Raw genomic sequence first — 27770 nt, 5'->3', positions numbered from 1 at the left:
CTGTTGCAGCCCCCCAGACAATTCTGTTTACTTATATACAGAATTAATAAGTTGCATAAGAGATCTGTGTCCCGGGTACGGTAGCATGGCCATAAAAAATGGAACAACTGAAGATTCAAGAACCAATGAAGCCGCCACATCAAGGAGTCTCGAGGTGGTGGCGGCAGGGAGCCCCGCCGTAAATGAGAAGCAGGACTCCAACAAGAGCAAGGGAGATGAGAAAGTGAACACGGTTCCATTCCACAAGCTGTTCTCATTTGCGGATTCTACTGATATACTATTGATGGTTGTTGGGTCGATAGGCGCAGTCGGGAATGGCCTTTCTCTGCCCCTTATGACCCAATTGTTCGGAGAGCTGATCGATACGTTCGGCAACAACCAGGGTGACAGCGATGTTGCAGATCTTGTGTCCAAGGTAAAAGCTTTGCAAATATGGACTTGGTGGATTGTCACAGAGAAACTCTTTTCTTGAAAAGGAAATTTCTTTTGGAGTGCTTGTGTTGTGATTGTGAATTAACTGATTAGATTGTTTGTGAAACCTTCAGATAGCTCTGAAGTTTGTCTACCTGGCACTCGGGTGTGGAGCAGCAGCCTTTCTTCGTGAGTGCATCTTGAGTCTTGACTTACTTTTAGTTCAGAGTCGAACTCTTCATCTTAGGAAATGAGAAAATTTAATCTTCGTTCTTCCTTTCATTTGGTCAGTGGTGTCTTGCTGGATGGTCACCGGCGAGCGACAGGCTGCGAGAATAAGGGGCCTGTATTTGCAAACTATATTGAGACAAGATGTCGCCTTCTTTGACAAAGAGACTAACACCGGAGAGGTCGTCGGGAGAATGTCGGGCGACACAATCCTCATCCAGAATGCCATGGGTGAAAAGGTCATACTTTCCTTTTACTGGCATAACAATTGTGTCAAGAATTGAGTATTTTGTCTGGTGTACTTAGTATACACTTTTCCATCCTGGTTTTTGACGGATTGCTAGATTCGTGCAGGTGGGGAAGTTCATACAGCTTGCGTCGACATTTGTCGGAGGTTTCGTGATAGCATTTACCAAGGGGTGGCTATTGACCCTGGTCATGCTAATCATGATTCCTCTGCTAGTGATTGCGGGTGGAGTTAGGTCCCTCATCATTTCAAAGGAGGCATCTCGCGGGCAAAGTGCGTATGCGAAGGCAGCAAATGTTGTTGAACGGACTATTGGTTCAATCGGAATGGTATGTTGCATTGACGTAGCTGAATTCACAGAATTGTGCATGTGTGCCAACTAAATAGACATATTCCAAGAACAGAACAGATGTCTTGATGTCTTTTGCTCTAAAACTCATTTTCAGCCATAACTCTAATCATTTACTGCAGAGTCCGACTATTATCACATTTTGGTGCAGGTTGCATCGTTTACCGGAGAGAAGCGAGCCATTGCAAATTACAGCAAATCCCTTGTGGATGCATACAGATCAGGTGTCCATGAAGGTCTGGCGACTGGATTAGGTCTTGGATCAGTCATGCTAATCACCTTTGGCGGTTATGCTTTGGCAATATGGTACGGCGCGAAGTTGATATTAGACAAGGGATATAATGGGGGCACAGTGATTAATGTGATCATGGCAGTCTTGACTGGTTCTATGTGAGTTGCACCCCAACTCTCCTTTTTCTTTTTGGTCTCAGTTCTCTTGGTTCAATTCCTTGTTAAACCCTAGAGAAATTTCGAAAGCCTAATCATGGATTTTCTTTCTTTTTCCCCTCATTTTTTGGGGCATGGTGCGGTTGTTCATTAGGTCTCTTGGGCAAGCTTCTCCATGCGTGAGTGCATTTGCTGATGGTCAAGCTGCTGCATATAAGATGTTCGAGATCATCCACAGGAAGCCGGAGATTGATTCTTTTGATACCAAGGGAAAGAAACTAGACGACATTCATGGAGATATAGAGTTGAGGGATGTTTATTTCAGTTACCCAGCCAGGCCCAATGAACAAATATTCAATGGGTTCTCTCTTAGCATCCCGAGGGGTACAACTGCCGCTTTGGTGGGTCAAAGTGGAAGCGGGAAGTCCACAGTGATCAGTCTGATAGAGAGGTTCTACGATCCACAAGCCGGTGAAGTACTTATTGATGGGATCAACCTTAAAGAGTTTCAGCTCAAATGGATCAGGAGCAAAATCGGGCTTGTCAGCCAGGAGCCCGTGCTATTCATGTGCAGCATCAAGGACAATATTGAATATGGAAAGGAAGGCGCCACACTTGAAGGGATCAAAGCTGCTGCAGAACTTGCGAATGCTGCCAAGTTCATAGACAAGTTGCCGCAGGTATAAAGATTATGCTACTCCAAGATCGATGAATCAGCTTTTTTCTTTTCTCTGGCCATACTATAATCGTCTTTTCTCGCCTTCTCGATCTTACTACTTCATGATTTTTGGACTTTTGACATTTAGGGCTTGGACACTATGATTGGTGAACATGGGACTCAGTTTTCTGGTGGGCAGAAGCAAAGAGTAGCCATAGCAAGAGCGATTCTTAAAGATCCTCGTATTTTGCTCCTGGATGAAGCCACAAGTGCACTTGACGTGGAATCTGAGAGGATAGTCCAAGAGGCCTTGGACAGGATTATGGGCAACCGGACAACTGTCATTGTTGCCCACCGTATGAGCACTGTTAGGAATGCAGATATGATCGCTGTTATTCATCGCGGAAAAATGGTGGAGAAAGGTAGGTCGCAATCTAACTTGAATTAAACAATGAAACTGTGAATTCTAGCGAAGCAACTATTATTCCTAGTATGTACAAGTATATCGTGACTATTGATGTCTCTCTAAAACTGTCTAGGTTCACACTCTGAACTGCTCAAAGATCCAGATGGTGCATATGCTCAACTAACACGCTTGCAGGAAGTGAGCAGAGAATCTGAACAAGCGCTAGATGCCCAAAACAGGTCAGAGATCACTGAATATAACAGACAATCCAGTCAGAGGATGTCGTACGAACAATCCATTAGTCAGGGATCACCTATAGGAAATAGCAGCAATGACCAAAACAGGTCAGAGATCACTGAATATAACAGACAGTCCAGTCAAAGGATGTTCTACAAACAATCCATTAGGCGGGGAAATAGCAGCAGCCACTCGCTCTCAGTCTCCTTTGGGACCGTGGCTGGACCACAATCCCCTGCTCCTCCTGGGAGCACAGAAAAACCGCCAAAGGTCTCACTATGCCGGCTTGCTCGTCTCAACAAACCAGAAGTTCCTGTCTTGCTATTTGGAACTGTCGCTGCAGTTGCTAATGGCTTGATATTTCCGATTTTCGGCATACTTATATCCAGTGTTATCAAGACATTCTATGAACCACCGCATGAACTTAGAAAGGATTCTGAGTTTTGGGCATTGATGTTTCTGGTCCTTGGCATTGCATCATTCGTGGCATATTCGGCTCCAGCATACTTATTCTCTGTCGCTGGCTGTAAGTTAATCGAGAGAATCAGACTAATGTGTTTCGAAAAGTTGGTCCACATGGAGGTTGGCTGGTTTGATGAACCTGATCACTCAAGCGGTGCCATTGGGGCAAGGCTCTCGGCAGATGCTGCATTAGTGCGAGCCCTCGTTGGAGATGCGTTAGTTCAGATTGTTCAGAACATTGCGTCGGCAGTTGCTGGTTTGGTCATTGCTTTTGCTGCAAGCTGGCAACTAGCGCTGATCATCCTCATCTTAATCCCTCTAGTTGGTGTCAATGGATATGTTCAAGTGAAGTTCATGAGAGGATTCAGTGCAGATGCAAAGGTAATCATTATTACAGTGTTGTTTTCTTTTACTGCTCACTAAATAAAATAGCTTGAGAGGTCTGTATATATTCCCAATTCATAATTTTGAGTCCTAGGTTCAAAGAATTGAAAACAGAAAGGCCGTCTTCAAAATTTCTGATTTACATTCCTTGTAATCTTCAATGACATAAAAAGGTTCCGCCACGGTTTCTGTTATCTTGCAAATAATCTCGATTATCCGTGACCGTATTAATCTATATGTTTGCAGATGATGTACGAGGAAGCAAGCCAAGTAGCTATTGACGCGGTTGGAAGTATAAGGACCGTTGCTTCTTTCTGTGCCGAAGAGAAGATGATGCTTCTTTACAAGAAGAAATGTGAAGGCCCCAGGAGGACAGGGATTCGACAAGGACTGATCAGCGGAATTGGGTTCGGCATGTCCATCTTCCTGCTGTTCTGTGTGTATGCAACAAGTTTCTATGCAGGAGCTCGACTAGTTCAGAACGGCAAAACAACGTTTTCGGATGTCTTCAGGGTATGACAGATTTTCTTTGAATGCTACATAGTGTTTTCTTAGGAATTTCTCAGAATTATGATTGCCTTTCCCTTATTTGGCCGGAGGATTGCTGTTGAAACTGGTTTCTGTTAACGCTGGCAGGTTTTTTTCGCTCTGACCATGGCAGCCAGTGCAATTTCACAATCAAGTTCCTTCACTTCCGATTCCACCAAAGCGAAAGGGGCTGTTGCTTCCATTTTCGCAATAATAGACCGCAAATCCAAGATAGACCCAAGTGATGAGTCGGGGACAAAATTAGACAATGTGAAGGGAGAGATTGAGCTTCGCCATGTCAGCTTCAAATATCCCTCTAGGCCAGACATTCAAATATTCCGTGATCTCAGCCTGGCCATTCACTCTGGAAAGGTTAACAGTTTGGACTTTTTATCTGATGCCAAACTTTATATATGACTTCCTCAACTGAGCATTGAATTACGAGAACAACACTAGTGTTTTGATCACTTGAACATAAGGAATAAAAGTTTGACAATTACACGATTGTTCCTCTCAGACTGTTGCTTTGGTCGGAGAAAGCGGGAGTGGAAAATCGACAGTGATAGCGTTGCTGCAGCGCTTTTATGATCCTGATTCCGGTCACATTATGCTCGACAGAGTGGATATTCAGCAGCTGCAACTCAAGTGGTTGAGGCAGCAAATGGGTCTGGTCAGCCAAGAACCGGTTTTATTCAACGAGACAATTCGTGCCAACATAGCTTATGGAAAGGATGGAGATGCGACCGAGCAAGAAATACTCGCCGCATCAGAACTGGCAAACGCCCACAAGTTCGTTAGTGGACTGCAACAGGTTAGACAGTCGTTGCTTATTCCGTGTACTTGACTTACATTTGCTTTCAAATGGGCTTATCTGATTTTTTCTGTACGAATTCAATGTTCAGGGATATGCTACTATGGTTGGTGAAAGAGGGGTCCAGTTGTCAGGCGGTCAGAAGCAACGAGTGGCTATTGCTCGCGCTTTAGTTAAAAGTCCTAAAAATTTTCTGCTTGACGAGGCTACGAGTGCACTGGATGCAGAATCTGAGAAGGTGGTTCAAGACGCGTTGGACCGCGTCATGGTGAACCAAACTACACTCGTGGTGGCTCATAGGTTGTCCACAATCAAGAACGCGGACGTGATCGCGGTAATTAAAGACGGAGTCATCGTCGAGAAAGGAAGGCACGAAACTTTGATCAACATTAAGGATGGTCTCTATGCATCCTTAGTTGCCCTACACACCGGTAGCAGTCCCACGTAGCTCATTAGTCTTGAGTTTGTTGAAACTCTTATACAATTTGATGTCAGAAATGGAAATGCCTTGCACTCAAAGCTGCACAGCTCTTTTTTTTCAAGTGAGTGGACATTAGTGTTGAGCAAAAAGCCAGGCGACACCTAGAGTTGACAATTCATGGTTTGGGTTCACTGTCCCTTATGGGGAGAATGTCAAAGGTTCAGGCTTTCGACAAAATGACGTCGACCTTTCGTATTTGCTCATCTTGCTCGTTAAGGTTGAGATGGTTCCTCGGTCAATGAAAGGACCAGCGCAACCACCAAGAAGAAACTTCGGAAGCAGACAGGGAGATGGGAAGACAAATATACGAGAGAACAATTTTAAAACTTTGATTTCTGACCTGGATTAGCATGGTAAAAATCAGCATCATAATCTTCATAACATAGCACCTTTGTCTTGACCGGTGTTCCCATAGAAACGCCTTGCCAGCTAGTCAGCTACCAAACCCTCACGTCTTCTTTCTCATTCTTTTCGCTTCGGTTTTATGGTCCAAATGGCAAGTAATAATGCGATCTCAAATGGAGCTCGATGACGAGGCCGAACCATAGTTGGTCCTTGCAATTTTGATTTAGCATGGAAATTTGCCATAATGGAACCCCTTGGCTTGGCATTTTAGAGTTACCATGTTCAATCCACAATGGTTGAGATAGTCGTTCAGTCTTAGCTGGAATCAGATGAACATGTTCGGACACAGCTCTACTCCAGAGATCTTGTCATATCATCCAAAAAGGAAAGTCAACACAAGTGAGACCAACTGCTCGTTAGAACCATAAGAGATGAAACTGAATCTTTTCTTCACTTCCTTTGTTTTTGTCAGCTAGTCTGTGTCTTCTTCACTTTCATCACTATGCGAAACAAGACAAGATTTGGGGAGGTCACAGGTCTCGTTAGTACCATCACTGTTATTTTGGGACAAATAATGTATTAGACAGGGAAAATTATCCAAAAAGTCCTAAACCTATTGCACTTTTACTAATTCAGTCCTAAACTTTTTGCTAATTGAGTCCATCCCGCCAATTTTGACCGGAAATCGTTGATAAGACGGTCGGCGCTAACGTGAACAATTTTTAATATTTTTTAAATGTTTTTTTCTTTTTTTTTTCTTTTCTCCTTCTTCCTCCTCTAGCCCTAGCCGGTCGCCGGCCTCTAGCGGAGCTCGCTCTCGCATAGCCATGGCGAGGCCCAACCTCGCCAGATCTTGTGAGGCTCGCCTTGCCCAGCGACGGCAAGGTCGAGCCTCGCCATAGTTAGGCAAGACTCACCCTCGCCGGTGGCCGACGGGGGTGAGCTCCACCAGAGACCGGCTAGGGCTACAGGAGGAAGAAGGAGGAAAAAAAAAAAGAAAAATTATTAAAAATTATCCACGTCAGCGCCGACCGCCCTACGTGGCACAACTGGCTTCCGTGTTGGCCAAAATTGGCCGGATGGACTCAATTGGCAAAACGTGAAAAGGTTTAGGACTCAATTAGCAAAATTGAAAGATTTATGAATGAATTGGCAAAAGTGCAATAGGTTTAGGACTTTTTGGACAATTTTCCCTGTTAGCCAACATTGTTTAGATCCAATCATGCTGACTTCACATTGCCAGAGAGTCACATGGGACGGTTTATATTAAAATATCACCGCGTCGGATTTTCGGTCTCACAAATCGCCGATGGCACTGAAGTGATTTTTTTTTATTTATCAAAATGGCACTCAAGTAATCGTTCGAAAAGTTTTGGCACTAAAGTAAGTGTCATATGAAAGTCAAGTCTTAGAACTTGTCAAGTTGATGCAAACAAATTCCTCCGTGAACTCCATCAAAATTGATGACGGTAGATTATGACCCCGAATCAGAAAATAGGTCAATTTTTTTTAAATCGAAAAAATAGTCAAAACTATAAAAAGAAAAAGAAAAAAGGACACGACGAACTAGGGGAAGAAATCTTGCTTGCTCCATCTCCAGTAACTTTTTGCCTCCAACCCGATCATTTGGCGATGCTTGGTTAGAACTTTTCATGGTTTTTCTGAATTGAGTTCTTGAGATGGAAATTTGAAACACTAAACAGAAGCTCTACTGGCTGTTACTGGAGAAAGATCGTTGCAAGAGTTGCGTAGATTGGATCTTGGGAATGGGAAGCCATTTTGTCAATATATAATTGACCTGTTAGTGACACGGCTGATAAGGAGGATGTCTTCTCTATTTCTTGGTTCCGAAGAAGAGGGGTAAGAGGTGTGTTCACGTTAACAGTGTGTCTGCGTACACGCTCCAAAAAAAGGTTTCCCAAGTCCGAGAGACAGCCATTTCGATCCGGGCTCGACCAAGTCGAAGACATTGACGGAAACGACGCTCATGTGCATGAACGGGGGGCTTTGCCGGTGCCAATGGAGCACCGAGAGACCGGAAAAAGGCAGGCTATTGAAAGGTTGTATTTTGTACTCTTGATACACGCTGAAGCTTTACCTTTCATCACATTCAACACAACAGTGCAATCGAATCAAAGTGGCACGTCGTGAGCAATCCACCATAATTCGACTACAAAACAGTTTGTGCAACACATATCGATTCAGAAATCTCCCAAGACGTAGAGCCTGTTAATGCTAAACTTAAGGGACCATCTTGCCAACCAAAGCTCGGCTCCGAGAATTAATCAGCAATGCAAAATCCGTGTTAAAGCCTCCTGGTTTAGGACCCGGATCGGCCCTCACATCAATGATCGGAAAGGAAGAGTGAAAGAGTGCAAAGCATATGTGCATCACATCATGTCTATTGCGGTTGGAAGTTATACCTTTTCGTATGGTGGAGATAAGGATGATGTATGAACACATTTATGCTACTCATCTTCACTTTCTTACAAAAAATAAGGTTGTTTGTATTCAATGGATGGCATCCGTCTTCGATTGACGTTTATCTTCCCGTCCCGGGCTGCCGGCGTAGCCGAGCCACCAGCTCAAACGATACCTTTCAGTTTCTCCACAAACAACTCTCCCTTAGCCGGTTCCACCAACTCCACTCCATGATAATCGCCTTCGCCGCTGAAAATGCCCATCACGTCCACGCCCTTCGCCTCCAGCTCCACCGTCAACTCCCTCTACTGATCTATCAGCGGATTTCCGCCACTGCCCGCCACCACCGCTCGCCACCCCTTCGCTCTCATCCTCTCCCACTCCTCTGATCTGTCCACAGACGTCGGATTGCAATACTCGTGGTCCCGGTCGGCACCAACCGGCAGCGCCAGCTCCCACAGCAGATCCGCCACGTTCACCGGTGGGATTGAGTTGTTGAACAGCCTCACTTCCGACTCGGTCCTCCGGGACCTACCAAAGAAGGGGTGGTGCAAGATCAGGCCTCTGATCACCAAAGGCTCCAGATCGGCCGCGGCGGTGGCGGCGCACGCGCGCAGCCCCACGTGATATGCGATGTTCCGTCCCGCGCTCGTGCCCATCAGGAAGCACCGCGAGAAGTCAACCCGTTCGCTAAGCCACTCGTCCTCGGCGGTCCTGACCCAGCGGAGGGCCTACACGGCATCGTCGTAGGCCACGGGGAGGCGGTGCTCCGGAGCGAGGCAGTAGCCGGGGGAGACGAAGACGGCAGAGAGGCTCGCCGCCATGAGGGAGCAGAAATTGTGGTTTATCGCGGAGGACGGGGACATGAGTACGAAACCGCCGCCGTGGTAGTACACGATGAGCGGTAGCTTTTGGTCGGGCGTTGGTGATGAGGGAGGCACGTAGATCCGGGCCCAAGTGTTGTGGGTCGGGTTGAGGGGCACGGCCTTGGTGCGGACGGCGAAGGGGTGGTCGGGATCGGGCACGGCGGGGGTAGTTGGGTCATCGAGGCCGCGCGTGACCGTGCCATCCGGGTTGAGGACGATTTTGAGGTAGCCGTAGGCATCGACGACCGGAGCTAGATCAAGATCCGGATGTTGACCGGCCATGGTTGCTTTGCTCGAGGAGGGACTGAAGAAAGAAATGGGAAACTGTTCTTTGTTGCCGTCCGAGTTCTCTGAGAGTCAAAAACTCAAAATGCAGTCGAGCGTGACAGCCATGATGAGCATTGGCCTGACCTAGTGACGTTGTGTATGGGCCGTCATGAAATTAGCTCAACTCTTAAAACAAAGAAACTTATATAAAGGATTAAGCATAAGGTACTCAAACAAGTTCGATGGCGACATTCCACGGATGCTAATCTGTCGGACGACCGAACTCTGGCAATATACATGGTTTGCTCTTTGCCCCGACCCCATTGCATCACCTGCAATATAAGCTAACTTTAACGAGAATTCGAGAGAGACAATGTTGTGTATCAATCTGAAACTTGGTCCTTTGGGTTTCGATGTTTCTGCAATTGAGTTCTTTGAATTTTACTTCCGTGTAATCGAATCCCCTAACCTTTCTCGACTGGTGCAATCAAGTGCATTGTTCACTTATTGCAATTGATACTGTCGAATTACAATTTCCTTTCCTCTTGTTTTTTTTCATTTAGTTTCTGTTCATTTGGTACCGAATTAGCATCACGTGCCATTTTTTGTCACATAAGCAATGCCTCGTTATGAATTTATCCGACCATTTAATAAGAGTATTTTGATTACTTAAATTGAGTAATCCGAACGCAGGTGTGTGTGTTTTCCAATCCAACAATGGAGACTCCGATAAAAGTTGGCGTTCTTCATTGGCCGGGCTTCTGATCACTCCAATTTCTATTTCTTTCTTTTTTCTTATTTTAATATGAGTTGGGCTTTTTCCACTCTTTTTTTTTTAGCTTACATACTCCCTTCTTTTATTTTATGACTATACTATCCCTTGTGGGGTCCACTACTTTTATTATAACTTTGTAAAAATGGTTCTTTTTTTTTATCTGGTCTAACTCTTTTCATTTATGCAAGTCCACTTTCCTTTTCTTTCTTTCCACGCTCTTGACGTCTCATTTCTTAGCTCATGCAAATCGTCTCTCTATATTCTCTCTTGTATACCGTTCTTTTCTTTCTATGTCTCCCTACTTCTCAAGTCACAGGGCATTGAGACAAGGTTTGCTTGCATTCACACTAATAAAGATCGAATTCACAAAAACAAGGTAAGCATACATTGGCAACCCCAACAAGTCCCACAAAAAGATCATCATCCATATCTTCGCCGGTTGCGGACCCACCTCATTGGGTTGTCAAGTTCTCCATATGGACGTCCCACCGCCGCATCGTCAGCTTGTCCCGAGACAATGAGTAGGACATGTCTGGCGAGTTCTCAGGCCAAAACGATTACATCAACTACACATTCCTCATGCTCAGCCACGCTAGACAACTAGCCAATGGCGAAGTTGAGTGCCAAACACATTTTCGAACTTCAAACGCTTCAAGGGGGGTGCAAATCGACCTGGTTCGGCTCCGAAACGGGGTGGTCGGGCGACAGGGGTCGCCATGGGAATGGTGGGATGAAGATGGACCATGGCTTGTCCCTAATGAAACTCTTTAGGAGCCAAAGTAGGGACTTCAACCCCACGTGGTGGCAATTCGAAAACAAAGGAGGTATGGATTTAGGAATGCATATTGGCAAGAAGACCGGGAGGATGCTTATAATGGTGGAATGAACATGGAGGATTTCATAGGCAAACCTTGGAAGCCTCTCACTCGAAAGATCAAGGTACCATCAAGTGTTCTTAGCTTCCATAGTGCAAGAAGAGGCTATGTGCGGCGGAGAAAACTAGCTTGTTGGGGAGGTCAACGTTGAGCCCAATGTCGGAGCCAGAGAAAGTGTAGTGGATTATGGGGTTGGCATCATATATATTCAACTTCTTAATGTCTTGCAACTTCAGGAGTAGGGAGGTGTAGAAAGAAGAGAATGGCCTACAAGAGATAAAACAGAGAGACGATTTGCAAGAGCCGAGAACTGAGACGTCAAAGGTGTGTAAAGAAAGAAGAAGGAGGAAAGTGAGACCCGTAAGGTCAAAAAAAGAAGAAACATTGACCAAATAAAAAAAAGTGACCACTTTTGTACAATTGCAACAGAAATAGTGGACCTCATAAGTGATAGCATGGTCAAACCACAAAAATAAAAAGAAGAATGTTTAAGCCAAAGAAGGAATAAAAAAAGCACGGCCCTTAAATTAAGTCAGAAAAACTCCATGAAATCCAGAAAGAAGTGACGACTCTTAACAAATCATAGGTGGCGATGTCTTATAGGAGGAGGAGGAGGAGGAGGAGGGCGAGGAAGACTGTCGGGGGCATGTCATTAGGTGATCCACTTGACACCATATATCGTAAAATATATTTTTCTTCGTTGTACGATATTGTATAAAGACTATATGTTGGGGTGTGATTCATAGTCCCCATCAACAGGAAGACATGAAGATCCCGCTCCAGCAGGGGTCGTAGGGGGTAACGTCCCGAGCCGTCAAATGGTTTTCATAGCTTGGGCTCGTATTTTATTAGTAGTTTGGGTTTAGGTCTATAAATAGCTAGTAAGTGGCCTAGGGCTTTCTCGGCCCCTAGGTTTTTTTTCTTGTGCCGCCTACTTATAATCTATTTCTGTTGTAATTGAGAGTTATATAGAGAGGTGAGAGGTGCTAATTATTGTAGAATCCTCCACTGTAGCCTTAGTTTAAGGGTAAATCAGAATAAAATGTTGTCTCGATTTCTCTTTCTCGCATTTACTTTTTATTTCGTTATGTCTATGCTCCTAATCCTAACATTATAATGTTTGATCGTGATCGAGTACACATAATATAATAAAATGCATTTTTTTTTTCAATTTTGCAACGTTGCACCACCATTAACTATGTTTTATTGTTATCAATTGCAACACATTATAAAATATCAGGAAATGTAAATTCTTTTGTATCACAATTACAATAGTATACAAAGGATTTACGACGTTATGTTATAAGTGCAAACATTTTAATATATGAATATTTTATTTAGTTCATTGTCACGGTTTGTCGTAACCAAGCGAATGCCATAATTTTTTTTTTTTCATTTTGTGAGGTATAGACATTTTGACATTTACTAAGGGTACAACGTCATAGAGTATGAATATTTTTTTTTTATGAACATTATGACGTTTCTCTATAACAAAGGGCAAAATTGAGTAGAAGACTGAAAAAAGGATTATACTACAAAATTGTTATAGAGGAAAGATGGCATGAATAATTTTGTTCTCAGGGAATTGTTTTATTCCCTTGAGAATAATTTTTGGAGAAAATTGCACAAACAATTCCTGAATGTGGTCCATTAACTTTTAATTTACTCAATGTAGTCTCTGAATTTTAACCCAATGTACAATATGGTCCATGAACTTTTAATTTGTTCAATATGGTCCCTGAAATTTTGATACATGTTCTGAATTATATAAAAATGTTCAATGTGGTCCTTCCATTAATTCAAGTTCAGGGACTATATTGAAGATGTACTAAAAGTTCAAAAACCAGATTGAACACGTTAAAAGTTCAAAGACCACATTGAACATTAAGTTAAAGTTTAAGGACTATATTGAACAAATTAAATGTCCAGGGACCACGTTGAACATTGAGTCAAAATTCAGAGATTGTTTGGCTCATTATTCCTAATTTTCGAGTACCAATTTTTTTTTATTCATTTACTCAAATGTCCAGTTGCCTGTGGTTTTTGAAGTGGTGCAAATGGCTCAAAATGCGCCATTTGTTTGGAGCAATGACGGCACCGTTGTGCTTAGCAATTAGCATTGCTCCAAAAGTTATGCCTTTTCATACGGTGGAGAACAAGATGATGGATGAACACGTTTATGCTATCGTCTTCACTTTCTTGCAAGATAGAGGGTTACTTGGTGAGAATATAAATCTCATAAAGACACAAGACATAAAGACAACGCGAAAGAAACCGAAGGCAAATGACAAACCATCACTCACACCATGCACTCCCGTCTTCGATCGCCGTTTATCTCCCCGTCCCCGGCCTCCGGCCTAGCCGAGCTGGCAGCTCGAACGATGCCTTTTGGTTTCTCAAGAAACTACTTTGCCTTAGCCGGCTCCATCATCTCCATCACATGATAATCGCATTCGCCTTCGAAAAGGCCCACCACTTGGAAGCCGAGAAAATTAACAAAAAAGCATTAAATCTATTGCATTTTTGTCAATTTAATACTAAATATTTTAATTATGTCAATTGAGTTGTAAATATTTTCACATTTTGCCAATTTAGTCCATCAAATTAATTTTGGTCAGAAATCATTGCATGGTTGTATTTTTCATTTTTCAATACGCTAAAGCTTTACCTTCCTATCACGGGAGCTGAAGCTCCAATATGTGTGAGTTCAACCGAACAACGATGTAAAAGAATCGAAGTGGCATGTCGTGAGCAATCCACCATAACTCAACTACAATATGGTTCACGCGACTCATATTGATTCAGAAATCTGTTAATGCTAAACTTAAGGGACCGTCTTGCCAACCAAAGCTCGACTCCCATCAATGATTGGAATAGAGAAAGAGTGCAAAGAAAAGTATCACATCAGGTCTATTGCGATTGGAAATAATGCCTTTTTTCATATGGCTGAGATAAGGATATGATGTATGAACACATTTATGCTACTCATCCTCACTTTCTCACGAGATATAAGGTTGTTTTTATTCGATGGATGGCATCCGTCTTCGACCGCCGTTTATCTTCCCGTCCCGTGACTGCCGGCATAGCCGCGCCGCCAGACGGCTTAAACGATACCTTTCAGTTTCTCAACTAACAACTCTGCCTTAGCCGGTTCCATCACCTCCACTCCATGATAATCGCCTTCACCGCCAAAAATGCCCACCACGTCTAAGCCCTTCGCCTCCAGCTCCGCCGCCAACTCCCTCTGCTGATCTATCATCGGATCTCCGCCACCAGCCGCCACCACCACTCGCCACCCTTTTACTTTCATCCTCTCCTACTCCTCCGATCTGTCCACAGACGTCGGATTGCAATACTCATGGTCCCGGTCGGCGCCGGCCGGCAGTGCCAGCTCCCACACCAGATCTGCCCCGTTCACCGGCAGGGTTGGGTTGTTGAAAAACCTCACTTCCGACTCAGTCCTCTTGGACCTACCGAAGAAGGGGTGGTGCAAGATCAGGCCTCTGATCACCAAAGGCTCCAGATCGGCCTCCGTGGCGGCGCACGCGCGCAGGCCCACGTTATATGCGATGTTCCCGCCCGCGCTCGTGCCCATCAGGAAGCACCGCGAGAAGTCAACCCGCTCGCGAAGCCACTCATCCTCGGCGGTCCTGACCCAGCGGAGGGCCTCCACGGCGTCGTCGTAGGCCGCGGGGAGGCGGTGCTCCGGAGCGAGGCGGTAGCTGGGGGAGACGACGACGGCAGTGAGCTTCGCCGCCATGAGGGAGCAGAAATCGTGGTTTACCGTTGCGGACGGGGTCACGAATACGAAACCGCCGCCGTGGTAATACACGATGAGCGGTAGCTTTTGGTCGGGCGCTGGTGACGGGGGAGGCACGTAGATCCGGGCCCATGTGTTGTGGGTCGGGTCGAGCGGGACGTCCTTGGTGCGGACGGCGGAGGGCTGGTCGGGATCGGGCTCGGCGGGGGTAGTTGCAAAGTCGAGGCCGCGCGTGACCGTGCCGTCTGGGTTGAAGAAGAGTTTGAGGTAATCGTGCGCATCGACGGCCGGAACTGGATCAGGGTTCGGCTGATGACCGGCCATGTTTGCTTTGCTGCGAGGAGTGACATGAAGAGAGAAACGGGGAGACTGTTCTTTTGTAGCCGTCCCGAGTTCTCTGATAGTCAAAAGGTCAAACGCAGTCGAGCGTGACGGCCACGATAAAGGATTTTGGCTCTGTTCACCTGTCTCTCCGCCGCCATGCACGACCCTGACCTCCCCTTCGCCGTGCTCGCCAAGGACGGTCTCAGCGGGCGTTTTGGGCCAGCTCAAACTGCCGGGCCAGGCCAAGTGATGTTGTGTTGGCTGTCATGAAAGTAGCTCAACTCTTAAACAGAGTTATACAAAGGATTAAGCAGAGGGTTAACGACACGGTTAAGAATAAATAAATCAAAGACGTCCGGCAAACGGCCCGATCGCATCCCGACAACATAAGCGAACTTTAACGGGAAAGTCTAAGAGAGACGATGTTGTATATCGATCCGAAACTTAGTTTTCTTGGGTTTCGGTGTTTCCGCAGTTTAGTCCTGTAGCTTTTACTTCGTGCAATCGAATCCTCGAACCTTTCTTGATTTGTGCAATCGAGTGATTTGTTTACCAATTGCGATCAATGCTATCGAATTACAATTTCTTTTTCTCTTATCTTTTCCCATCTGTTTCTGACCATTCGGCACCAAATTAGTATCGTGAGTCATTTTTTATCACATAAGCAATGCCCTATTATGAATTAATAAGAACATTTGATTTATGTTTACACCAAAAAAATGGCTAGGTTGTCGATATAGATAAAAGCACGTGACTAGTATATAGAATATCACCAAGCACGTGCCCTATTGTCGACAACCCCAAGAAATTTTAGAGGTGAGCAATCTTAGGGTCAGTCTTTCCACTTGGAACCTGGAACCTACCTTGTCGAAATCGATTTCTCAATTTTTGGAACCTAAAACTTAGCATGCATACCCTGGAATCTACCCTGTCAATCGGCTCTAGGGTTTACCCGAAACCGGTCAATTTCTTTATTTTTTTTTTGTTTCATTTTTAGTTAAGCAAAATGAAAGTGAATTTATGACCCTAAAAAATGAAAGTAAACACAACAACAAAAATCCCCATTTAACACAAAAGCTAAAACTTCAGTTCTCAATCATTTAGGAAAATGTATTTCGAATTCTAACCACCTGAAATTAAGAGAAACAACAAACATAGTGGATACTTTAATAATAGCTTTTAATTTAAATGAGTTTAAAGCAACAAAACCTTGTAGTTTTGCAAAATCAATCAACTAGATCACCCCCTCCGAAACTCAAACACAAAAAAACTAGTTGGTCATTTAATCGGAAGGAGTCATTGAGTCACCCAAATAGAGATTGCTAGATCATTATATGACAAGGTAAATTTAAGGTGTTGATGAGAAAAATATAAAAAAAAAATTAGAGAAGATAAGAAAGTTAATAATTTGCAAATCTGAAAAAAGATTAGTAAATTTCTTACTAGTGACGGTAAGCCATCAACAAGTGGTTGGAAAATTAGGGGGCGTGTAACTTTTTTTTTATCAATAATTGTTTGACACTCGCTAAATTTTTTTCCAGAAATTTATCAGGATGATGTGTCGTTTTTAGAATGGAACAATATAATTTCCCACAGAAAAAAAAAACAAAGGAGACTACTCGAGCAAAGGTTAAGAAAAGTTTTTGCTAGTCTTCAAAAACTTTGGAAAAATCCAAGCAAACTCAAGAGTTCCAATCTCCACGGGCTCTTTGAATTCCAGCTAAACTCGGTGAACTTTCCGAGGCCTGCTTAGAGAAAGAACGTTCAGAAAAGGATATGCCTTTTGGATTCATGGGCTGTGCTCCACTCAAAATACAGGTGCCATCGACACAAGTGGAGAATGGTAAGCCAGACAGCAAACCCACACTACCGGTTCGGTTCCCAGTTCCCGGTTCGGTTCTTATCCAGGAACGGGAAACCGAACCGCAAATTACCGGTTCCACATTTTGGGGAATTGGAAATCGGACCGGTAATCATGTCAGTTCGATTCTATTCCCGGTTCTACCATGAACCCATGCTCACCTCTAAGGATTATTATCGATATTAACGCATATCAACGACCATTCCTGATTAGTTGTGACGTGTGACAATTGATGGTTAACGATGGGCGACAACAATATCGGTTAATAAGGTCTACATATCATCGATTAAGGCATCGAGAGAAACTTGAAACGCATGGAGGGCCTCGAAGATGCAATTATAGGCTTGAAATAACTTGGGAATAGAGTAAGGGAAATTGTGGAGCAACTAACCCGCGATCCTAAAAGGAACAACTGTTTGAAGACAAGATCATGTTGTGAGAGTATGGGCACAAAACTTTCGGAGATAGGGGAACATGATTACAGTCGCAAGAGAACCGCTCAGAGATGGTTATGGCACGATCACTATAAATACCATCGTTCGTCTATTAGTAGACACCTCTGCACAAACAAATAAATCTACCATTATTCAGTCATTTTTTACTTTCCTGTACTGTACTCGTAGTTTCCAGACCTGCGTCGTCGATTAAACTCCGGCGTGTTTCTTAATTATTATTTCCAGGTACGCTACGTCGATTAAATTCCGGCGTGCATCTCTATTTCGGGTGTTGCGTCAGTTATGAAATTCCGATGCTATATCTCGACCTTCTTAAATTTTGTCGTCAATTAAATTTCGGCATAATTTTTTAACATTTGATTTTGTTAAAGTGGCCGTATTTTCTCAGACCATGTGGTCGATTAAATTCTTAGCACAGATTGTGTTTGTAAGGTTCCATCTAAAGTAAAGTTACCGTTGTTTCTTATCTATATGTGATATTTCTTATCCGGAATATCACTACAAAACGATCTTTGTGGAAAATATTTTGCCGCGGGAGAATTTCCGAAGAAATAATTTCACGAATTTAAGGAAAATCCCAACACAGCTCAGCGTGTGGGCCAGTCCAACATCGGAGAGTCCGAAAAAAGTCGGCGTCGTTCATTGGCCGGGCTGCGCTTCCAGCCACTCCAATTTTTTTCTTTTTCCTTTCTTTTTTTATTTTTATTCCGACCTTTTTAATATAAGTCAGAGAAGCTCCATAAAATTCAAGGGTTAATTCAAAAAAAAAAACACCAACTTTAGGTCGAGAGACAATTCTGGCCCGAACTTCTTTTTGTTCCATAAAAAAGCACCAACTTTAGGTCGAGGGACAATTCTGGCCCGAACTTTTTTTTGTCCCATAAAAAAACACCAACTTTAGGTCGAGGGATAATTCTGGCCCGAACTTTTTTTTGTCGTATAAAAAAGCACCAACTTTCATTTAAATCTCAAATTTGGCCCCCCATTGACTTTCTGTCTGAAGTTACCCTTGTTTGAGAAAAAAAGTTATGGTGGTGAGCCTGGCGAATCTCTTCCATGGTGTCTGTCGACGGGCGGTGGTCTACAGCTTCAGATTACGACAAAACGATGAAGTTTGGCCAGAAAGATTCAATCTGGAGATATTTTTGACTTGCCGGTGAAGTGAAGGAGACGAACAGTTTCACCGTTATTCTTCAAACTGTGGTTCAGAGAATAAGACAATAAATAATGCTTTAAATCCAGTCAGCAAGTCACGTGGATTTATTGCTAAGGTGGAATAATCAAATTGAAAAATCAATGGTTTTAAGTCAATAAGGGCCAGATTTGGGATTTAAGTGAAAGTTTGTGCTTTTTTACGAGACAAAAAAAAAGTTCTGGCCAGAATTATCCCTCGACCTAAAGTTAGTGCTTTTTTACAGGATAAAAAAAAGTTCGGGCCAAAATTGTCCCTCGACCTAAAGTTGGTGCTTTTTTTTTTGGAATTAACCCAAAATTCAAAAGGGCAGCGACACGACGCCTGACAAATCACAGGTGGCGACACCTGATTGGTGGAGGCAGAGGGCGAGGAGGGCTGTCGATGTGGTGTCGGGCGCGCGTCGCACCGCCGAATTTCTCATCCGCCTCCAATTTATCGCGAGAGATTGAGACGTTGCGAAATCTCTTCGTTCCGAGGTGTCCCGGGCGGAGAGGGACGGGCACGTTGGGGACGGACATCGCAACGAGAGGAGCAAAGCTTGTGTTAGGACGGCATGTCATATGAAACCCATAAGTGAGAGAATTATATTTTAGCATAGTCTTATCTCGCGAAAAATAAATATTTTTTTTAAATAATCAATTGTATTACTTGAAATAATTAATTAATACAATATCGATAGAAGCATACACGAAGACATCTTTAAGTTTTTAGAGATTACATTAATAGAGGTCTATCCCGATTTAATATAAAGTATTAGAATCACTCGGAAATTTTGTACACGTGGGTTGTGGGTTATTTCTTTCTATTGTGAATTCGGAACTTATATATATTGGTAAACGCCCGGAAAATCAACATATATTGGTAAAATAAATCCCGATTTGCAAAGTACTAAATGAAGGACGAAACCTCGATTCGCTTATGATCAAGGGCAGTAATAAGGCGACTTCTTAAATTCGAACCAATTTTCAATTTTTAACGTATAACTTTTATATAAGCTAAATGGTCGAACAGTTTTCTTTTTTTCGTTAAACTCTTTCATCTACTGTTCTGCCACGTGCAACAAGTTGTGGTGCACAATGATTCGAAAATGTAAGATGGTACAAAACATTACCATAGTTAATTATCCCAATACCGAGGAAAAAGAAGTGAAGACTGTCATCCAATTATATAAGCCAATCCATTAATAATCATCATTAATTATCGCTTTATCCGATTTATCAAAGCAAAACCATATAAATGATATAATAAAGGCAATAATCCCACGTTTTGCGCATGATTGATCAATCAATTCGATGACAATAACCTTAAAAAACACAATACCCTATTTTTGGTAATTAAATGTAGATTTATATTGTTACCATATATAGGCTAAGCCTAACCTTATCAAGCTGTTCTTCGAACCACGGCAGGATTTAATTCCTCGAAGGGTATCAAGACACGTGGCACATCTAGAAGGGCATGTGAAGAATCGTCAAATTTATTATGACAGCCAAGAAATTAAGATGTATCTATTGCCAAGAAGTAATAAAGTGGAATTTGAATTTCTTTTTTTTTTCTTGCTGAAGCATTTTAAAAAATTATAGGAAAAATTGCCCCAAAAGTCTTAAACCTATTTTCCGGAGGCCAATTTACTCCTAAATCTTTTAATCGTGCCAATTTAGTCCTAAACATTTTGATGATTTGCCAATTTGGTTCTAAACATTTTGATGATTTGCCAATTGTGTCCTAAATCTTTTGACGATTTGATAATTTAGTCATAAACCTTTTTACGATTTGCAATGTAGTCCTTTCGACCAAATATCTAAATAATAGATTTATAACTAAATTGACAAAATTTCAAAAGTTTTAGGACTAAATTGACACAGAGAAAGGTTTAGGACTAAATTGGCTAATTGTCGAAAGGTTTAAGACTAAATTAGCATAATTGAAAACTTTATGACTGAATTGTCTACCGTACAATAATTTTAAGACTTTTTAGACAATTATCCTGTAAATTTGATATAATTTCCTTAACAGGAAAGAAAGAGACAAAGAAAAAGGGTGGCTTCAAACCGACACGTCTTAATGGACAAGCAGCTTTTCTCCTCCACAAGAAGCCAAGTGACAAGGATTAAGGAGGGATTCAGAGCCATTGACCAACTTTAACTTTTCTTTAGTCGGCAAAAATTCAAAAGCATCAAGCGATCAAAGATCAAACTGAGTACAGTTTGTCATTGGTAAGAAAGTGGAAAAAGGAGGGAAAAAAGGAGAAAAAAGAGAAGGAAAGATTCCTTGCCACTTCTGACCCAAAAAAGTAGTGGGTACAAGTCAAAGATGGATGCCCCCCAACATCATTTATGAATTTTAATTACTAATAGTAGTCTAATTTGAAAATTCTCGCTTTTGATTTGTTTTGGGATAATTCTGTTTTTGGTCTCATAACTTATGCCGATTGTGCAATCAAGTCCTTTGACTTTTGATGCGTTTAATGGAATCTTTTGATTTGTGCAATTGAGCCTTCTCATTATTAACATGCTTATGGTACCAACGCACTAGTTAACATGGCATGTTTAAACATTAAAAAGGAGAAAATGAATACAGATGTTTTACAATCAAAATACAATTCTAACAAGTCAAGGAAAAGGAATTCGAAAGAGAAAGAGATAAAAAGTTTGAGGGAGGGAAGAGGTGGCCGACCACCATTGGTAGTGGTATGAACCACCGACCCGGCTTTAATCCATTTTCATACAATGCAAATCCAGTGACCCATATCTAATCCGATTCATATCGCTAAAATACTTCCATATTAAACCTAATCTAGGAAAAATCATACCCAAACTGAAGTAAGATTGCGAAGCAAGCAAGCGCGAGATTAAGTGAAAGTGAGAGACAGTGAAGAGAGACAATAGAGGTGGGATAGATCTAAGTAAGTTATGAACCCATTTAACATCCATATAATTTTAAATTTTATCATTTTAAACCAATTTATGAATTGAATATAAGTAACCCATATAACAATTCAGCTAACCAAATATGGGTCAAGTAATTGGTTTAACTCTGGCCAAATTCACATGACCCAAACAAGCGTCTTTGTGTTGGCGAAATCTCTACTCGGATGAATTGTGGTAGAGATAGAGGGGCTACACGAGTTTCAATCAAACTTAGGACCGTCACTCATTCCCCCAACAAAAGTTGAGATTTTGAGTCTCATATTTGTAAATCTCTCTAGCATGTCGTTTTCACTACATTCTTATTTGTACAACGGCCACCTCAAGCTACACAAATTTGGTGACTCTTTAAATTTCATTGTAGTCATAGACCTTAGAAACTTGAAGGACAATTTCTTCTTCAATCAAGGTCTTGTGAGATTTGGTTGTACGAGACCCTCATTGATTTGGATCGCGTGGCCTCGCGAAAGCTTACTAAGGTTGAGCAGGGGTGGCGGTGTGAACCATCGTCGGTGGGGCTTGGCACCGCCACCTCCTTCACTTCCTTTGATGTTTTTTATTTTCTCTAATTTTCTAAATTTTATCGTTATTTTTAAACTTCTCTATTCATTATCTCTTTTTTTAAATGATTAAACTTGCCATGTCAGCTGCAGTAGTTAATTTGATTAAATATGTTAATAATGAAAAAACTCGACTGCACAAATCATAAGACTCAATTGAACAACTCAAAAGACGAAGGTTTCGAGTGCCGATGAATACCAAAATGGAATGATCCCTTTTGCTTATAAGATGCTGTACATAAATCAAATATTCCGAACACAATTTTCGAAGGATCCCTGCATATTCATGTCAACAAAAGACAGCCCAAGAATCAACCTTGTCGTAAAAGCATAAAAGGAGAAAACGAGAAAAACTTTCTAGACTGCCTCAAGACTTGTCATCGCATCGATGATTAATTAACATTAAATCTCGGCTCCACGAGATAATAATCTCGTTAAACTCTCCAAATCAAGCACTAAACATCAACGACGAGAACTTGAAAATAGCAAGTGTGAGAGACAGAGAGATAAGGAAAGCAGAGGCCTTCGTTCGTGTCCGATCTCTTTCCCTTGCGGAATCTCCAATGTATTTCGTTTCATCCCTCTTCCTTTCTTCTCTTGCTTGCCCAATCGAATCCGCTATCTCCCATATACAATTTCTTAAAATAAGACCAAGGGTAATCCTTCATTGCCCACTTGCTTCTTTTTTATAATGTTCTTGTTTTTACCCCTTTGAGCTGGGGACATTGGAAGGAACAGAGCAAAGAGATTTGACAGAATTGAACACAGAGGGAGTTGATGGGGATCTTGCATGCGTACGAGGATGCGGTTCAGATCAGCGAGTCGGAGAAGGCGAAGGACACGACTGAGATCACTGTGAGTTGTCCCGACAAGACTGGGCTGGGGTGTGATTTGTGCAGGGTCATCTTGCTCTTTGGGTTGAGCATTACCAGAGGAGGTGAGCTCTCTGTTTTGGGTTCTTGGGGTTTCTGTGTTCTCTGCAATGCTGTTTTGATGGGAAACAGATCTGTGCTCATGAGTCCGTGGTTGTTCGTTACTTGCGTTTCTCCCGTTTAATTTGGTATATTTATCTGGGTTTTGTTATTCATTGGAAAAGGATGAAATGGGTCATTCAAAGAATTCACGATCCGCTCTCGAAGTTTTGGTTTTCTGGAAAAATTGGATTTGAGGGCTGGAGTAGAATGAATGCATGCCATTGTGAGTTTTGTTTCAAACTTTTCTGGAGACCTCCAGTAAACCAAGGACGATGAGGATAAAATCTCTTACTTTTGTATGATTTTCGGATTTCCATTTGTAGGACTGAGATGCATAGGCAAATGGAGTATGTGTCACTGTGTGAACAAGATCTGATTTTGCAGCACCAAGAGCGATTCTGTTGCTTTCTAATTTCTTTTTCTGTTGCATATTCAGACATGTCAACGGACGGGAAGTGGTGCTACATTGTGCTTTGGGTGGTGGGGAAACCAACAAGAAGTTGGAGCTTGTTGAAGAAGAGACTGTTGGAGGTGTGCCCTTCATATTTTTCTATGTCAGGAATTGAGTATTACAGACCAGAGATGGATCAGCCCCAGCTCCATGATGTCTTCCTTTTGAAATTCTGGTGCTCTTGTGACCGTAAAGGTCTATTACATGGTGAGATTTCTCGTCCCCTAGGTCCCTTTTTGCTTGATATAGATTATATATCGGATCTAATCAGTCACACACTTTTCTAATTAATCATCAGATTTTGTTTCCACTGGAAAGTATGATAGGTATTAAAGTGCACTCCTGTTTCCACATGGGTACTTTTAATTCGCATTTTTAATTGAGGGTTTCTCTCCATTAGTTCAACAAAGCAGATTATAGTATGATCTATGTCTGTATATGATGTGCATAGTAAGAAGCTTAGTATATATCTGACAATAAATCGGGCCTGAAATGTTTATTAAGATGCGAGTCTGAACGGGAAACTAAATGCACAGTAGTGTAACATTCAGTCTGTTGAAATTGTTTCGCAAACATATGCAGTCATGATACTGTTCCTGTCCAGCATTTGGCTCCTATGCTACAATGAAGCAAATGCTCCTTGTTCTTGCCATCTTCACATTCCTTTCGCTAGCGGGTTAGCATATTTACATGCTAATTTATGATAGATTCAAATTCGTAGATTTTATAATTTACTTCTCCATTTCAACCTCCTGGAGAAATTGCCATGTCAACTTTTACGTGACAAAATTAGCATTCTGAACTGATGTTTCCTCTTAAAAACATCATTAATTAGTCTCCTCAAAAAATGTCAACTTCCCTTTTCTTCCCATATTCGCTGACAAATGATTCTGTTTCTGCATTTTCTGTTTCCGATATTAGATGTAACAAGGGTCCTTTGTGAGTTGGAGCTAACGATAAAGAGAGTGAAGGTGTCCACTGCTCCTGATGGGAGGGTAATGGACCTCTTCTTTGTGACAGACTCCAGGTTTGATGCGCCGCCCCCCCTTTTTTTTATATCTTTGATCTTTTGTTTCCAGTGTTGCTTGTTTTTGCTTATTTGCTTTCTGAAAGACCTCAATCGCCCCTCAATATTTGAAGAAATTTGACTCTATTAATGGGAAGTGGAGAATTCCTATACCATAAGAGCTTGAGACAATCAAACTACTTGCTGAAAATACTCAAGAATCCTATATCTGACCTGAGTTTAGGCTTTTTAACCTAAATGGTTGGTTGATTAAGTTTGGCTGTCTTTGATGAGTGGATGGATAAGCCTATTAATATTTGAAGAACATCTGAAGAAATTTGATTCTATTAATGGGAAGTGGAGAATTCCCATACTATGTGAGCTTGAGCCAACCGAACTAATTGCTGAAAATGCTTAAAAATCTCATACCTGACCTAAGTTTAGGCGGTTTAACCTAATGGTTGGTTGATTAAGTTTGGCGGTCTTTGATGAGTGGATGGATAAGCCTATTAATATATGAACATCCGAAGAAATTTGATTCTATTAATGGGATGTGGAGAATTCCCATACTACAAGAGCTTGAGCCAATCGAACTACTTCTGATAATACTCAAGAATCCTATAAATGACCTAAGTTTAGGCATTTTAAACTAAATGGTTGGTTGATTAAGTTTGGCTGTCTTTGATGAGTGGATGGATTAGCCACCCTGCCAGTAGAATTGGAGGTTCAAATGTTTAACTAAAGAGCCAGATATTAGGAACCTAATGTAGTAAAATGGTCCTCTTAATTTTATCAAATTGATGTAAACAATCAGCTACATTGCCAAATATAAGCGACTTCCTACTTCTAAGTTCTGGCCATTACCATTGTCCAAGTTTGCTGTCGCATCACTTATAAGGTAAGTAGTCATTGTCAACTATGTGGGGTCATAACACTCCATTTAGCGAAGGGTTCACTTATTATTGGGTTTATACTTAGTACTGTATGCAATTCAACTTGAAAGCATATAGATTCATTGGTAGAGCTCTTCTTTTGGGTGCTCTATGATCTGGATATAATCAATAATGGCGAGACCACTTGCGATATGGAACACTACAAATTAAATACACTTTAATAACTAAATCAAGGACGCTGAACCACTGAGCTTGGTTGATTCAGTTTGTGTCTCTCTCTTGTCCGAGATTATGTTCTAAGCTTTGAAATGCTTTCCCTATCATTATGTGCTGGGTGGGCTTCAAATGGGATGACCTTAATTTGACAGTAGTAATCTGATGCAAGATCAATTTGCCTTGTCCTTTCTATACTTATGAATAGCTTGTCTACTTACTTGGGCAGAGCACTTCTTCATACTCAGCAGAGACGGGAGGAAACGATATGTCGTCTCAGAGATGTACTAGGGGACTTCATTCTTAGTTGTGAGATTGAAATGGCTGGCCCTGAAGTTGCTGCCTGTTCACAGGGATCGTTGTTTCTGCCATCTGCAGTTATTGAAGACATGTTCAGCTTAGAACTAGTGAGCGAAAGCCCAACCGGCTCTCTTTTCTCTAATCCTCTATCTATTATCATGGACAACTCCCTTAGCCGGTCGCACACGCTGGTTCAGGTCCTTTGTCAGGACCATAAAGGCCTAATCTATGATATTATGAGAACGTTGAAGGATTATAACATCCAGGTAGACATATATATGTTTCCAGATAGAACTAAGCATTCTGAAAGCGATTTTTTAAACTACTTGAGAGTTTGTAGATGCAACTCCACACTAGTCCTTGTGCTTTGATTAACTCGATTCAATGCTTTTCCCGCAGGTATCTTACGGACGGTTCTGTGAGAAAGCGAAAGGGAACTGCGAGGTGGAGTTGTTCATGCAAGTGGATGGCAATAAGATAGTCGATCCAAACAAAAAGAATGCATTATGTTCTCGTCTTAGAATGGAGCTCTGGCGCCCTCTTAGAGTGGCCGTCGTGAACCGGGGTCCAGACACCGAGCTGCTAGTCGCTAATCCCGTCGAATTTTCTGGAAGAGGTCGACCGCTCGTGTTTCACGACATTACGCTTGCTCTAGAGACTCTCAATACTCGGATCTTTTCGGTACTTTCCAATTCCCTTTCTAGCACTCTTGAGGAACGACTCAAGGTATAATCCATATAACCGTACGCTTACCCATCACCCATCGCCATTTCCTTTTCCAGGTAGAAATCGGGAGGCACATGGTACGCAACCGGGAGTGGGAAGTGTACAGAATCTTGATCGACGAAGCCGATAGCTTGTGCGTGCCCAGAAAGAAGATTGTGGAAGGCGTGAGAAACAAATTGATGGGGTGGGAGTAGGTTGAGATGTTGATGTGAGTCAGTTTATTAGTCTCTCATCGCATTAGTGTACAGCAAATTGCTTTCAGTTTTAGCATACAAATCACATCTAGATCATATAACGAGGCAATCACTGTATATCACGAGAAGCTAGGAGACAGATCATGACTAGGCGCTTACCCCCAACTGAGGCTATTTCCATCAGAATACCAGCATTCGCATATCATTGATGTATGTTTTTTACCACAGCAGCGTCAGTGAATTTCTTTTGGTGTCCTGATCCACTTTCATGTTAAGGATATTTCAAGGTCCGTCCCAGTCGTTTCTGATCCACGATATTGGTTAAGAGTGGACTGCGGCATTGCTGATTGGTCTATCTCCGATTCGCGTTGCTCTGCATAAGAGCTGAGCTCGGAAGCAGGAGGTCTCGGGTAACCCGATTCTCGTCTTAGTACACAGTGCGGACATGGTCATTCGGAATTTTGCTTCGCAAGTTACTAAGGACGCGAATGATAACCATTTTATTTCAGAATTCAATTTCTTGTCAAAAATAGATTTTTCTATTTCTATTTCATGGACGAGTTTCTGAGCCAAAATACACGTTTGATAACGACACCGAATTTCTGTTTCTAAAATAGAAATTCGTTTGATAACGGCACAAAATTTCTCTCTCCCAAGCGGTCGGCGAGCGGGCGGTGGCAGACGACGGAGGATGGCGGCCGGCGGGAGGCGGACGGGGGTGGGTGGCAGGAGGCAGCGGGTGGCAGTAGACATCGAAGGACCATGGCAGGAGGCGGCTAGCGTCGGGCGATGG

At 42.4% G+C, this 27770-nt stretch overlaps 4 protein-coding genes and 1 pseudogene across 5 annotated transcripts; 2 read left to right on the top strand and 3 right to left on the bottom strand.

The window, feature by feature from the left end:
• Nucleotides 1-71: 71 nt before the first annotated feature.
• Nucleotides 72-5610, top strand: LOC115662348 (ABC transporter B family member 21-like). Its single transcript, XM_030584498.2, has 12 exons — nt 72-415; nt 546-600; nt 703-878; nt 994-1215; nt 1387-1625; nt 1777-2302; nt 2429-2702; nt 2820-3766; nt 4016-4282; nt 4406-4669; nt 4815-5108; nt 5200-5610. Exons 1-12 carry the CDS (start codon nt 86-88, stop codon nt 5554-5556), a joined length of 3951 nt encoding a protein of 1316 aa, XP_030440358.2. The 5' UTR covers nt 72-85; the 3' UTR covers nt 5557-5610.
• Nucleotides 5611-7987: 2377 nt separating this feature from the next.
• On the bottom strand, nt 7988-9572 carry LOC130138658 (probable carboxylesterase 120). Its single transcript, XM_056313389.1, has one exon. The coding sequence runs from the start codon at nt 9501-9503 to the stop codon at nt 9087-9089; it is 417 nt and encodes a 138-aa protein (XP_056169364.1). The 5' UTR covers nt 9504-9572; the 3' UTR covers nt 7988-9086.
• LOC130138606 (probable carboxylesterase 120) lies at nt 8661-9014 on the bottom strand. The gene has a single exon (XM_056313095.1). The coding sequence runs from the start codon at nt 9012-9014 to the stop codon at nt 8661-8663; it is 354 nt and encodes a 117-aa protein (XP_056169070.1).
• Nucleotides 9573-14025: 4453 nt separating the features above from the next.
• LOC115662352 (probable carboxylesterase 120) lies at nt 14026-15277 on the bottom strand (annotated as a pseudogene).
• Nucleotides 15278-22691: 7414 nt separating this feature from the next.
• Nucleotides 22692-27202, top strand: LOC115664909 (ACT domain-containing protein ACR10-like). 2 transcript variants are annotated; one of them, XM_056312905.1, is made up of 6 exons: nt 22692-23157; nt 23631-23852; nt 24567-24672; nt 25987-26323; nt 26457-26738; nt 26840-27202. In XM_056312905.1, the coding sequence occupies exons 1-6, from the start codon at nt 22998-23000 to the stop codon at nt 26975-26977; spliced, it is 1245 nt and encodes a 414-aa protein (XP_056168880.1). In that variant the 5' UTR covers nt 22692-22997; the 3' UTR covers nt 26978-27202. The 2 variants fall into 2 exon arrangements, with proteins under 2 accessions (XP_056168880.1, XP_056168881.1); XM_056312906.1 differs by having other exon boundaries at nt 22694-23075.
• The last annotated feature ends 568 nt before the right edge of the window (nt 27203-27770 follow it).

This window comes from Syzygium oleosum, unplaced genomic scaffold, assembly GCF_021117445.2.
Source record: "Syzygium oleosum isolate NSW1041296 unplaced genomic scaffold, Sole_v2.1 Sole_v2.07, whole genome shotgun sequence".
Classification (NCBI taxonomy): domain Eukaryota; kingdom Viridiplantae; phylum Streptophyta; class Magnoliopsida; order Myrtales; family Myrtaceae; genus Syzygium; species Syzygium oleosum.
The sequence above is the reverse complement of the archived record's forward strand: the minus strand, read 5'-3'. Positions and strand labels throughout refer to the sequence as shown.